At 48.5% G+C, this 14,391-nt stretch overlaps 1 protein-coding gene across 1 annotated transcript in view; it reads right to left on the bottom strand.

Moving 5' to 3' along the window:
• Positions 1–2,986: 2,986 nt before the first annotated feature.
• LOC141060494 (uncharacterized) overlaps positions 2,987–14,391 on the bottom strand; it is a 561,818-nt gene continuing 550,413 nt past the window's right edge. Inside the window, exon 11 of the mRNA XM_073556756.1 lies at positions 2,987–5,546. Coding sequence (XP_073412857.1) covers positions 4,351–5,546 — 1,196 coding nt within the window. The 3' untranslated portion in view covers positions 2,987–4,350. The remainder of the gene's footprint in view (positions 5,547–14,391) is intronic.

Here is a 14,391-nt window from a genome sequence, read left to right as displayed (position 1 = left end):
ACCGCTGCTGCTCTCCTTTCTCTTATTAACGCTACTGCTCTCCTTGCTCTTCTTATCACCGCTGCTGCTCTCCTTCCTCTTATCACCGCTGCTGCTCTCCTTCCTCTTCTTATCACTGCTGCTGCTCTCCTTCCTCTTCTTATTACCACTGCTGCTCTCCTTCCTCTTATTACCGCTGCTGCTCTCCTTCCCTCACACAGTGGGCCATTGCTTCCTCTAGTGGTCAGCATTCCAGTCTGGCTGCTGTAACTGTAGAGAACCCTTTCCTATTGAGATCCCGGAATCGCCCCCTTGTAATGAGCGCCCCCTGGTCCTTAGTAGAATAAGCGAATGTGCTCGGACAAGGTGTTATCCTGCTCGGAGTGTCTTCAGCATCCTGGAAGAATATGTTCTAGTCCCCGAGGCTGCAGGTCACACAATTGTTCCAGAGACGCAGCACATGTAGGGATTGCCTGTTAGTGACTGCAGACTCTTGAGTCCCCCAGTGTAGGTGCTGTGTGCTGCGGGGAGTCACCAGTTTCTGGGCTGAGAATGTCTGTGATATATCCATTATACATACTGCTGGCAAGAACCCGACTAGTGGCCGGGGTCTCGTAACACCGCCATTCCCAGCTCAGATACTGCCGAATCCCCGCAGCACACAGTGCGTGCATGGGGGAGTCATAAATCTGCAGTCACATGGAGCAACTGCACACTTATCAGTTTATGTATAGTTGAAGAAAAAATGCAGCACTCACCAGTTGAACTGAAAAACTCTGCGTCTTTTATTTCACATAAATTCCATCGAAAGGTTTATGGACCTGTAGAAGCGAGTAATCGCAAAACGGCCGTTGTCTGGCACCTCCCTCCCCCAGCATTCCTCTAACGTCCTGCATGTCCATAAACCTGTGGATGGAATTCATGTGAAATAAAAGACGCACACTTTTTCAGTTCAACTGGTGAGTGCTGCATTTTTTCTTCTTCGACTATACATTGAATGATTCATGTTTGTTTATGCAAGCACCTCCGTTTTTTTGACCGAACTGCATACCGCAATACTTCAGACAAATAGCTCCGTCTGTTAATGTGGTGATATGTGTGCCCTAGTTTGCCATTCATGTTTGCTTTTCTGCTGAAACTTATCAGTTTACACTGAACAACCCATTTAAACATGCCCCATTCATGGTCAGTCCCCGGTTACATGACGTGGTCCTGGACTACACGATTACGCTCTCCCCTTAATTTGGTGGAGTCAGATTGTGAGGAACGAGGGAGAATCCATTTTAGATTATAGGTTCAGGACATTACCGTCGACTCCTGGAATGTGCCCGCCACCCTTGTGTTCCCCCAGGCCATAAAAAGCCATGCAATGTTTCCTTTTAATTTAAATGCCAGGAAGATCTTAACACAAGGGTGTGAAATCTGCAGCTACAGCTAGCTGGCGCCCTTTGTCTGACAAAGCACATGGAGACCTTGTGGCACAACAAGTCACAGCAAGGCTCTGAGGTATTGAATCTGGAAAATGCCCTAGAGTAACAGAATGCACGATCTCTGAGTCTAGCCGAGTACATAATCCGAATCAGCATTCCTTCCCCCATACACCCGTGCCCGGCAGCCACCTGTAGCACTCTGCGTTATTGAGTTATAAAGCATATCTACCAGGAGTTACATACGGTAGGCATATTTAGTCTATGCGCAGATAAAATCCAGCGTAACTCAGTGGCAGTGCCACAGACCCACTCAGAGCTTCAGCGCAGAAAATCATATTCTCAGATATGGGAGGAGAGAGGCTGCACAAGCCCAGGGGTGGGAGCAGGGTGTGGGAGGGAGCAGCCTATGGGATATAAGGCAACCCATCATTTTGGACTAAGATTTGGAACTGTGATCCATCAGCACCTCCCTGTGGTTGGTCAAATGCTACATAACACTAACTGCAACCTATACTTTCCATACCCACTGTATATGTAAACCTCCCGGTCATCACCATCAAGAGTTCCTCACTAACACCATACGGTATGCTGCCACCAGTTCCTCGTTTGATATAAGCCCTGTCCGACAGCAGGATTATATCGTGTCAGAAACTAACCTCTGGGTAGCGTATAATATAACCAACTGAGCATGCGGACATGGGGATTCATGAATCGAGATAAGAGCAGCCCAAGATTAATTTTATATTTAATCGTCAAAAGGCGCACTAGATACAGGTATATACAAGTATCCAGACAGGAGTGTAGTACAAGGGTAGGATACAGATTGCAATTACCATGTTATTTAGCACGTGACCACAGGGAGGCGCTGATTGATCACAGGTCCAAATCTTTCTTATGATTCCCTTGGCCGCGTCAGTAACGGGCCTCCTACCAGTAGAAATGAGGGGCTGCCTTATATCCCCTAGGCTGCTCCCTCCCACACACTGCACCAACCCACTGGGCTGTGCTGCTTCTCTCCCATATCTGAGTGCATGGTTTTCCGGCAAGAACCGTGGATGCCCATAAGTTTCCGCCCGATGCTCAAAATTAGACGCCTTTGGCACCACTGGGTTCTGCTGGATTTTATCTGTGCAGGGAGTCCAAATATGGCTACCGTATTTAATCACTGGTTGCTATGCTTTGTACCTCAATAATGCAGAGTTCTAGGGGTGGCTGCATGGTATCGGCTTGGCTAGGCTCAGACATTGCATTCTTTTATTATTTGCCATTTTGAAAGTTCAATATCTCAGAGACTGTCTACCTTGGACCTGTGCTGCCACTAAGTCTGCATGTCAGCCTGAGTCAAAGGAAGCCAGTTGGCTGGTAGCTGCACAAGAGTTCACACAGCGTGTGCTATTTTACACATTCATCAGTCAGCCAGCATTCATCGCAGCTTATAGTCATCGAGAGAAAGTGATGAGGTCATACAGGAATGAGAGAGAGATGAGGCCATACAGGAGAGTGAGATGAGGTCATACAGGAGAGTGCGATGAGGCCATACAGGAGAGGGGTCTGCAGCACAGAGAAGCAGGACTACATTATTGTAGCAGTGATTTACTATATGATCACCATAAGTGACCTAATGTTGAAGGCAGACAAGAATTTACATGTAACAAGTACAAATAATTGCTTATTCATTCGTTTACAGGTCTTGTAATGGAAACGACCTTAATTTACTTTGTATAATCAATGAGAGAAATTATTTATTACATTACTCAGTTATCAAGAACTATAAATCTTAAAGGGGTTTTCCCATAAAAAAAAAAGTTCATTTTAAGGAATAGATCTTAAACTTGAATATGTTAAAATAAAAATGTTCCTGTGCTGAGATAATCTTATGAATGCCCCTGATGTGTACTGTGTAATGGCTGTGTCTGTGTGGGAACATACCGCAGCTCCTAGTTAGTGAGAAGCATTATCCAAGCACGCCTGCTCATCACTAGTCCTGGTTAAATGCCATTCTGTTAAATAAAATGTAATAAGAAGTGATTAAAACATTATATCTACCCCAAAATGGGATCAGTAAAAACATCAGCTAGGGATAATAAAAAATAAGTCCTCACACAGTCCTATATTTTGAAAAATGAAAACACGACGGGTATCGAAAAATGACGACAAAAAGTAAATAACTTTTTTGTTTTTTCTTACAAATTTCCGAATTTTATTTATCGCTTAGGGCCCCGTTAAACATAGCGACGCACCAGCGATCCCAACAACGACACGACCTGGTAAGGATCGCTGGTGCATCGCTACATGGTCGCTAGTAAGCTGTCACACAGGCAGATCTACTCAACGACATAGGAACGATGCGGCGATTCGTACAACGACCTCGGCGGCCGTTGGGACCTTGTCACACAGCAGCTCTCCTGATGACTCAGACCTCGATAGGCGAGTGTTTTGAGTCGCCAACGAGGTCGTTCGTCGTTTTTATGGCGTCAAACATAGCGATGCATGCTGGCCAGCGGGAAACCAACAATAAAAAAATGGTCTAGGACATTCGAGCTCGATCAGCGAGATCGCAGGCCGCTATGTGTCACACGTAGCGAGATCGCTGGTGAGGTTGCTGTTGCGTCACAAAACCTATGTGAGAAGTGGCCTTTAGATAAAAAAAAATCTATATGATTGGTATCTGTGCACTCCTGAGGACCTGGATAATCATACTACCAGGTCAGTTTTACCATATAGTGAACATAGTAAATAAAATACCTCACAAAACACTTGTTGAATTGCAACAACATTTGTTGAATTGGGAGGAAAAAGCGAAAACACAGAAATTGGCCATGTTAGGAAAGGGATAAAGCTATATAATGTTTTCTACATTCTGAACTTGAAAGTGTCTTTTTCCCATTTAAATTCTGATGTTTAACAAGATCTGATCTAACAGTGAAACATTTTCCACATTCTAAAAATGAATCTGGCTTCCCCTTGTGTGAATTCTTTCATGTCTAACAAGATCTGATTTCCGGGTAAAGCATTTTCCACATTTTGGGCATGAAAATGGCTTCTCCCCTGTGTGAATTACTTGATGTGTTATAAGATGTTGTTTCTGGGTAAAACATTTTCCACATTCTGAGCATGAATATGGCTTTTCTCCAGTGTGAATTCTTTGGTGTCTTATAAAAACATGTTTCTCGTTAAAACATTTTCCACATTGTGAACATGAAAACGGCTTCTCCCCTGTGTGAATTCTTTGGTGTCTTTTAAGAAGGTGTTTCTCTTTATAGCATTTCCCACATTGTGAACATGAAAATGGTTTTTCCCCTGTGTGGACTCCTTCATGAAAGACCAGATCTGATTTCTGGGTAAAATGTTTTCCACATTCTAAACATACAAATGGCTTCTCCTTTGTGTGAATTTTTTGATGTCTAATAAGAATATGTTTACAGTTAAAGCATTTTCCACATTGTGAACATGAGTATGGCTTCTCCCCCGTGTGAATTTTTTGATGGTTAACAAGATCTTGTTTCATGGTAAAACTTTCTCCACATTTGGAACATAAAAATGCCTTCTCCCCTGTATGGATTCTTTGATGTTCAATAAGAGTATGTTTCTGATTAAAACACTTCCCACATTCTAAACATGAAAATGGCTTTTCCCCTGTGTGAATTATTTGATGTCTTACAAAAATATGTTTATGGTTAAAACATTTCCCACATTCTGAGCATGAATATGACTTTTCCCCTCTGTTACTTTGATGTCTAATCAAAACTGATTTTAAAGTAAAACATTTTCCACATTCTGAACATGAATACGGCTTCTCTCCTGTATGAATTCTTTGATGCCTAATAAGACTTTGCTTCTGGCTAAAACAGATTCCACATTCTGAACAAGAAAATGGCTTTTCCCCTGTGTGAATTTGTTGATGTCTAACCAGATGTGATTTCTGATCAAAACATCTCCCACATTCTGAACATGAATACGTCTTTCCTTCTGTGTGAATTCTCTCATGTCTAAGAAGATTTGATTTACTAGTAAAGCATTTTCCACATTCCTGACAAGAATATGGCTTCTCCCCTGTGTGAATTCGATGATGTTTAATAAGAATTGTTTTTTGGTTAAAACATTTCCCACACTCTAAACAAAAAAATGGCTTCTCCCCTGAGTGAATTGTTTGATGCCTAATAAGAACATGTTTGTGATTAAAACATCTCCCACATTCTGAACATGAAAATGGCTTCTCCACCGAGTGAATTCTCTGATGTGTAGCCAAAACTGATTTTGTATATGGCTTTTCCCCTATGGGAACTTTTTGACGTTTGACACTCGTTCTGTAACTTGTATTTTGCTTTACAGTCTGTGATGAATCAGGAGATCGGATCTGTTCCACAGGATCAGATAATACATTTTGGATATGAGGGATGGAGGGTATATCTTCAGTATTGGTCTTCTCCTCATGTGCATATTGAATGATACTACAATCATCTGCATTAACGTGTGAAGATTTTGGATTTTCCTCTGAGCTCCCGGTACAGTCATCTGCAAAGGATAAAACTGATATTTGTTTAGTAATATAACCTCATATATTGACTGTAGTGACGTTATAGGACATTATAATTGAGAAACATTCATTTAATAACTAAAATATTTGGTGGCAAAACAGAGCACAATCTCAGAGCAGGGATCACTAGATCACAATGTTATGATACATGGATTTTTGTGAGTACTCACCGTAAAATCCTTTTCTCCGAGACGCTCATTGGGGGACACAGAGACTGTGGGTGTGTGCTACTGCCGTCTGGAGGCTGACACTAGGCATACAAAAAACAAGTTAGCTCCTCCTCCGCCGCATACACCCTCGCCCCGATAGCGGGCGGAAACCAGTTTAGTGCAAAAGCAGTAGGAGAACATCCATAAATTAGCCTTAACGCAGAAAATCATATGTCTGAAAAAGGACCACCCTACATTAAATAAGGAATAATACTAATTAAATAAACAAGAGCCAACTGGCTATCAGGGTGGGTGCTGTGTCCCCCAATGAGCGTCTCGGAGAAAAGGATTTTACGGTGAGTACTCACAAAAATCCATGCTTCTCCTTCGTCTCATTGGGGGACACAGAGACTGTGGGACGTCCTAAAGCAGTCCCTGGGTGGGAGGACAACTCACCGATCCAAGCCGCATGCCCTCCTGTCTAAAGGTGTGCCACTGCTGCTTGGAGAATTTTCCTACCCAGGCTCACATCCAACGAGGCCTGAGTATGCACATTGTAATGCTTACAAAAAGTGTGCAGGCTGGACCAGGTTGCTGCTTTGCATACCTGCTCTGCCGAAGCCTGGTGCCAAAGCGCCCAAGAGGCGCCCACTGCCCGAGTAGAGTGCGCCTCTATCCCTGTTGGAATCGGTGCGCCTCTAATACGGTAAGCCTCCTGAATAGTTAGGCGAATCCATCTGGCTATGGTTGATCGTGAGGCTGCGAGACCCTTCCTGCGCCCTTCCGGAATCACAAACAACGAGTCCGTCTGGCGAAAAGGTGCTGTCCTTGACACGTACCTCCTGAGAGCTCTTACCAGATCTAAAGAGTGGAGCGCCCTTTCCACTCTGTGTACTGGCGCTGGACAAAACGAAGGCAGAACAATGTCCTCATTAATATGGAAAGAGGACACGACCTTCGGCAGAAAAGGCGGCGGTGGTCTAAGGACTACTTTATCCTTAAAAAAAAGTCAGAAAAGGAGCTCTGCAAGATAATGCTCCTAACTCCGAGACCCGCCTAATGGAAGTTATGGCTACCAAGAATACAACCTTCCTGGAGAGATATGACAATGAAATTTCCTGTAATGGTTCAAACGGGGCTTCTTGTAGGACACCCAGGACCAGGTTAAGGTCCCAGGCGTCTATGGGTGCTCTATAGGGGGGCACCAAATGAGAGACCCCCTGAATGAACGTCCTGACCTGCATATTGGTAGCGATCTTTCGCTGAAAAAGGACCGACAAGGCCGAAATCTACGTCCTAAGGAAACTTGGCGCCAACCCTGCGTCCAGGCCGGACTGCAGAAAAGCCAGGATGTTGGGGACCGAAAAGGATAATGGCGCAACCCCGTGTTCTCGACACCAATGAAAGAAAACCTTCCAAGTGTTATGATAAATTTTCGCCGAGGCCGGCTTCCGGGCGCTAACCATTGTCGCAACCACTTCGCGCCCAAATCCCGCCTGGGTCAGAATCCAAGATTCAACGGCCATGCCGTCAAACACAGGGCCCCTAAGTTCGGGTGGCAGATCGGCCCCTGAGACAGTAAGTCTGGCCGTTCCGGTAGACGCCAAGGCACGTCTGCGAGGAGCTGCACTAGATCCGCGTACCATACTCGACGGGGTCAGTCCGGGGCCAGCAAGAATTGCCGGGACCCCCTCTGTCTTGATCTTTCTGATGACCCTTGGGAGAAGCGGCAGTGGGGGAAACAGGTATTGATCCGAAACTGGCTCCACGGTAGGACCAACGCATCCACCGCGATCGCTCGCGGGTCCTGAGACCGAGCGACAAACGTGCTCACCTTGGCGTTCTCCCTGGACGCCATCAGATCCACGTCTGGAGTCCCCCACCGTTGGCATATCTGCTGGAAGACCTCGGGGTGAAGGGACCATTCCCCGGCCGCAACGCCCTGTCGGCTTAGGAAATCTGCTGCCCAATTTTCCACACCTGGTATATGAACTGCTGAGATTACCGAGTGGTGCCTCTCGGCCCAACGGAGCACAAGCTCTATCTCGCGCATGGTTGCCCTGCTGCGCGTGCCTCCCTGGTGATTCACGTACGCAACTGCCGTGGCGTTGTCTGATTGAACTCGGACTGGGCGTCCTGCTAGCAAGTGCTGAAAACGCTGCAGCGCCAACCGCACCGCTCGAATCTCCAACAGGTTGATCGGAAGATGAGCCTCCTGAGGCGACCATTGCCCCTGGGCCGTGTGATCCCGGAAGATTGCCCCCCAGCTGAAAAGACTTGCATCGGTCGTGATCACCAACCAATGATCTGGGGGAAAAGGCTTCCCCTGACGAAGAGAGGAGTCGTGTGTCCACCATTGACGCGCCCGTCGAACCTGAGAGGGCAACCTGCACTGATGATCGAGGGAGAACGGACTCCCGTCCCAAGCCGCTAAGAGAGCATGCTGCAGGGGACGGAGATGAAATTGAGCAAACGGAATTGCTTCCATCGCCGCCACCATCCTTCCTAGAACCCTCATCCTGAACTGAATAGTGTGAGGGCCCGGTTGTTGAAGACTTCGGACTCCCTGCCGGAGCGCCCGAGCCTTGTCCTGAGGGAGAATTACCAACCCTCGGGAAGTGTCAAAAATCATCCCCAGGAATAAAATCCTCTGAGCTGGGGTAAGGGAAGATTTCTTCCCGTTGATCAACCATCCTAGGCGAGATAGGATATCCAGTGTGATGCTGACATTCTCCTCGCATGCCCGAAAGGACGGCCCCTTTACTAAGAGGTCGTCTAAGTACGGCAAAACCACTATGCCCCGAGAATGTAGAACGGCCATGACGACCGCCATCACTTTCGTGAATATCCTATGGGCCGTGGCCAACCCGAAAGGTAGGGCCATAAACTGAAAATGCCGGCCCTCGATTGTAAACCGAAGGAACCTTTGATGCGGGGGAAAAATAGGGATGTGCAGGTAGGCATCCTGGACATCGATCGAGGCCAAATATTCTCCGTGCTCCATGGACGATATGACCGACCGGAGAGATTCCATGCGAAAACGCCTGACCCTAATGAACCTGTTCAGGAGCTTTAAGACCAGAACCGGCCTTACTGTTCCGTCCTTCTTGGGGACTGCGAACAGATTGGAATAAAATCCTTGGGTCTTCTCGCACTCTGGTACAGGGACAATGACCCCGTTGCGCCGCAACACCTCGATGGCCCCTAGCAATGCCTCTGCCCGGGATTCCGTTTTGGGAAGCCGGGAAAGAAAAAATCGTCTTGGCGGATCTTTGACAAACTATTTTGTACCCGGAACACACTAATTCTGCCACCCATGCGTCGCGCGCCACCGCGACCCAGACGCGGCAGAACCTGCGCAGACGTCCGCCCGCCTACTCTGCTGTCCTCGGGTACTGGATGCCTCGAGTCATTTCGCTGAGGGCTTCTGGGACCTGGCCCCCCTTGATCTGGGCGGGCGGCCCCGCATCCTACCCAGCGGGTTGGTTCTATACGTGACCTGACGCTCCTTGTCTTGGTTATAGTGAGCTGGGGTGGAGGTACTGGCCGCTGCCATCCACCCGGGGGTGCAAAATGCTCAAAAGCGCGCCTGAGGTTGACGAAAAGGCGGCCTAATCTTTTGCTGTGGAAGGAAGCTGCTTTTTCCCCCTGTAGCATCTGAAATGAGCTTGTCTGATTTCTCCCCAAATAGCCGATTACCCTGAAAAGGCAGGGAAGTCAAAGACTTCTTAGAAATAGAATCAGCCCGCCATAACCTTAACTACAAGACTCTCCTAATGGCGATTGCATTTGCTGCCACTACAGCCGCGCCATTAGCCGCATCCAAGGATGCATTAATTAAATAGTCACCCGCCATCGCGATCTGACTTGCTATCTCTGCCACTTCCGTCTGCAAATCTCTATCCTGTAGGACCTTGTTTAAAGAATCTGACCATGACATCATGGCTTTGGCTACCCATGTTGCCGCAAAAGAAGGAAAAAGCGCTGATCCCGATGCTTCATACACCAAGCGAGCTAAACCTTCTATGAGTCGATCCGTGGGGTCCTTAATGGAAGAACCGCTAGGTACTGACAACAAGGACCTTGAAGCTAGGTGTGACACTGGGGGATCCACTACCGGAGATTCCGCCCATTTTTTACAAAGTTCCGATGCGAACGGATATCTCGTTTCCAGCGTTTTTTGTCCTGAAAAACGTTTGTCTGGACGTTCCCTATGCCGCTGCACTATATCCTCGAACTCAGGATGAGTGCTAAATACTCTATGTGGTCTCCTGGTCTTCTTAAAGGATACCTTATGACCTGCGGTTAGGGAGACATCATCGTCAATACCCAGAGTCTGATTGACTGCTTCAATAAGACTGTCTACCGTCTCCCGGTACCCCGGGGTATCCAGATCCAAGGACTCTTCCCAGTCATCACCTGAACTCTGCTCGCTCCCAGAAAATGGTGACGGTGAGCGAGATGCCGCACTCACGGATGCTGAGGCACCGGAGGGGCCAGGAGACGCAGTACGGGCTCTTTTCCTGTGCGTCTGCCTAGAGAGTGTGCGGCCCCTGCAGGCCGGAGGCTCTTGTGAGGTGGATGACCCCTCCCAAACAGGCGAGCCGTCATCTCTACCCCTATCCGGGGCCTGAAGGGTCTCAATCGCCTTCGTGAGTGAAACCATTGACCGAGAGAGTGATAACACCCATTCTGGGGGATCCAGACCCCTGGGCTCTGTCGCAGGGGAGGACTCCTGGGCGCGTTCGGAGTCGCAGGCTTCACATAACTTAATAGTTTGCGCTCGTGGGAACATCACCCCACAGGAAACGCATGCGGCATAAAGGAACGTGTGCGTTTTTCCTTTCCCAGACATACTGCTGGCGTCGGCCCACACATAAAAAATCCCTTAAAGGTTTGGGGGGGGTAGGCAGAGGGGGAGGAGGGTACTGTGTAGTGCCCTAGTGTGGCTCCGGGATGGGGTCGCACTTACCCGCTCCTGCGCGTCTCTCTCCGTGCTTCAGTTCGTGCCTCACTCCTGGTAGGCTGTGATTCCTCTGTGATCGCGGCCTACCCTGCCTTGCCGCCGGGGCCTCAATTTAATCCGGCGCCCGCCCTGGAGAGGGGGGGCGGCGCCAGAAATGACGTCACGCGCAGGGCGGCGCTTCCGCCCGCGGCCCAGGCCGAAGCCGCGGGCTAAATTTAGAAGCGGTCCGCCCGACCGCTACCCCGGCCGCCCGCCTCCCCATGCCCGGCGGACGACGGGGGGGCGGCGCCGGAAATGACGTGCGCCCAGGGCGGGGCTTCCACCCGCGGCCCAGGCCGAAGCCGCGGGCTAAATTTAGAAGCGGTCCGCCCGACCGCTACCCCGGCCGCCCGCCTCCCCATGCCCGGCGGGCGACGGGGGGCGGCGCCGGAAATGACATGCGCCCAGTGCGGCGCTTCCGCCCGCGGCCCAGGCCGAAGCCGCGGGCTAAATTAGAGCCGGTCCGCCCGCCTGGCACGCCGGCAGACCGCTACCTTGGCCATCCGGATGCAGCTCCCCACAGTCTCCCGGACCGCGCCAATACCTGGAGGGAGGCGAACCAGGTTAGAGGAGCAGAGGGAAAGGTGGGTGGGGGGGGAGGGGAAGGGGAAAGCGTGCCTTTCCGAAAACGCTGCCCAGGGCCCTCCACTCGCTCCAGCACATACCTGAGGTACTCTGTTTAAGACGGTGGAGGCACCCTAGCTCCGACCGCCTTGCCGAGGAGAGGGACCGTCTGCCGCCATGCAGCACCGCCGTCATGCGTTGGTGGAGTCATGGGGGCCGCACAGACTAGTCTTGTGCCTCTGTGCAAGCCCATGGTTTCAATACCTAGGGGTGGACAGGGCTAAGTCTGGCCTAATGTCCCACGTCGCGGGAGAGGAAACGTGGAGGGACACTCACACGTGGTCGCCCGTTGCTGGTTTGGGGAAATCGGATCCTTTCAATAGGATGCGTTGCCCCTGTCTTATCTTCATAAAACAAAAAACAAAGAAAAAAATAGATGTCTGGGGAAAAGTCCCAGATATGTCCCTCGGTGCGGGAAAGGATACGCGGAGGCGATACTCAACGCGTGCTCGCCCGTTGTTGGTTTGGGGAGATCGGACCCTTTCTATAGGATCCGTCGCCCCTGTCTCATCTTCATGGTAAACTAGAAAAAAAAAAAAATAGTCTGGAAAGATCCAGACTGCGTGTGCCTCCATAAGACACTAAGCAAAAACTGGTTTCCGCCCGCTATCGGGGTGAGGGTGTATGCGGTGGAGGAGGAGCTAACTTGTTTTTTGTATGCCTAGTGTCAGCCTCCAGACGGCAGTAGCACACACCCACAGTCTCTGTGTCCCCCAATGAGACGAAGGAGAAAACAGGCTTTTCTGTTGCGGTTTTCTACTTTTGTGTTGAAGACATCTTCATGTCTCATGTCGGTCACCGCTCTTTTCTCAGAAAATTGCCCAGTGGAGAATAATAAGTGAACCTGTAGGTCCAAGCTGTTAGGTGCCGTCCATCTCATCACAATCCCTCTTATGTCTGCTACGTGTACTCTAGCACAGTCTAGTGTATAGGAGAGGGGAGGAGAAGTACGGTCATATACAAAGAAGCCTGCAGTTTTCTACTTTTTTTTCCCCTTATTTAAACTATTATGAGTGGATACACAAATTATATATTCATTATACAGCCGGCTGCTGCCTTTAACTCAGTGACTGGAGCTAGCTTTATTCATTGCTGTTTAACTAGTTAGATGCCGCAGCAATGGTTACATGGTTCTGATCTCTGTGCTCACCACAAAATCATGGCGTGCCGATGGGCTACCATGGAAGCTGGGTGCTCACGGAAGGCCCTGAAGACATTATCTTTGTACTTCTTTTAATATTATGAAAATCCATTATTAATACTAAACAATAAGTTAGAAAAAGTTAATTTAACAAAATTAAAAAAAAATTATGTATGTATATATACATATACACACATACATATATACCGTATATAGTCGTGTATAAGCCTTATTTGGGCTAAAAAAGACCCTCTCGGCTTATACACAAGTCATGCCAGAAAGCCGGCGGGGGAGTGGGAGTGGGGGAGCAGGAGACATCATACTCACCCTCCTGGCTTCTGCATATCAGGCTCTGCTACAGCTCAGTCCTGGCGTCAGCATCTCTCTTCCTGTCTTCTTCCTGTGCGGTCATGTGACACCGCTCATTAAAGTCATGAATATGGATGTGTCTCCACTCCCATAGGGGTGGAGAGCATATTCATGACTTTAATGAGCGGTACCATGTGACAGCACAGGAAGAGAGAAGCAGACCCCGGGTCTGAGACGTAGTAGAGCCTGATAGGCAGACGCCAGAAGAGTGAATAGGACTGGTGGAGGGTGAGCCATGCTAGATTCACCTGTCCCCGTTCCACCGCTGCGCTCAGTCTCCCGGGTCCTCTGACTGTGACGTTCAGGTCAGAGGGCGCGATGGACGTGTTTAGTGCGCGCCCACTGCCTGAACAGTCATGGCAGAGAGCCGGCGACGCTGAGGAGCAGCGATGAGAGGTGAGTATGTCTTTTTTTTTTTTTTTAAATTACAGCAGCATTATTATATGGGGCATATATTAATATGGAGCATCTTATGGGGCCACCATTAACCTTTCTGAAGCATTACATGGGGCATATATTAATATGGAGCATCTTATGGGGCCACCATTTTAATTTTATTAGTATCTATTTTTATTTTTTAAATTTACCAGCAGCTGCTGCGTTTCCCACCCTAGGCTTATACTCGAGTCAATACGTTTTCCCAGTTTTTTGGGGGGCAAAATTAGGGGCCTCGGCTTATACTCAGGGGTCGGCTTATACTCGAGTATATACAGTATACATTATATATATATAAATATATAGTCCTCAAGATGAAAGCAGCAAACCACAAGAATTCCAGTCAAAGTGCTATTAGTCCATCTGACTAGTTGCCAATACAGCAACATTTCGGTCCTGGGAGTTGAGGACCTTTCTCAAGCTTGAGAAAGGTCCGCAACTCCCAGGACCGAAACGTCGCTGTATGGGCAACAAGCCAGATGAGCTAATAAATAGCACTTTGACTGGAATTCTTTTGGTGTGCTGCTTTCATCTTGAGGACTATTTTTGAGGTTTGGTATATGCCTGGAAGGCTTGCACCCACATTGCCTGTTTATTTTTTGTGCTGCTTTTTCCCTTTTTTCACACACACATTAGTAGCATTTCATCAGATCCAGGTTCTCTTGCCTTGCCCATGAATTGTCTGTTCCAGTAGCCCATAATGAACGCCACAATCAAGTAGC

This window comes from Dendrobates tinctorius, unplaced genomic scaffold (assembly GCF_039654945.1).
Source record: "Dendrobates tinctorius isolate UK_male_01 unplaced genomic scaffold, ASM3965494v1 ptg000237l, whole genome shotgun sequence".
NCBI lineage: Eukaryota > Metazoa > Chordata > Amphibia > Anura > Dendrobatidae > Dendrobates > Dendrobates tinctorius.
The sequence above is the reverse complement of the archived record's forward strand: the minus strand, read 5'-3'. Positions and strand labels throughout refer to the sequence as shown.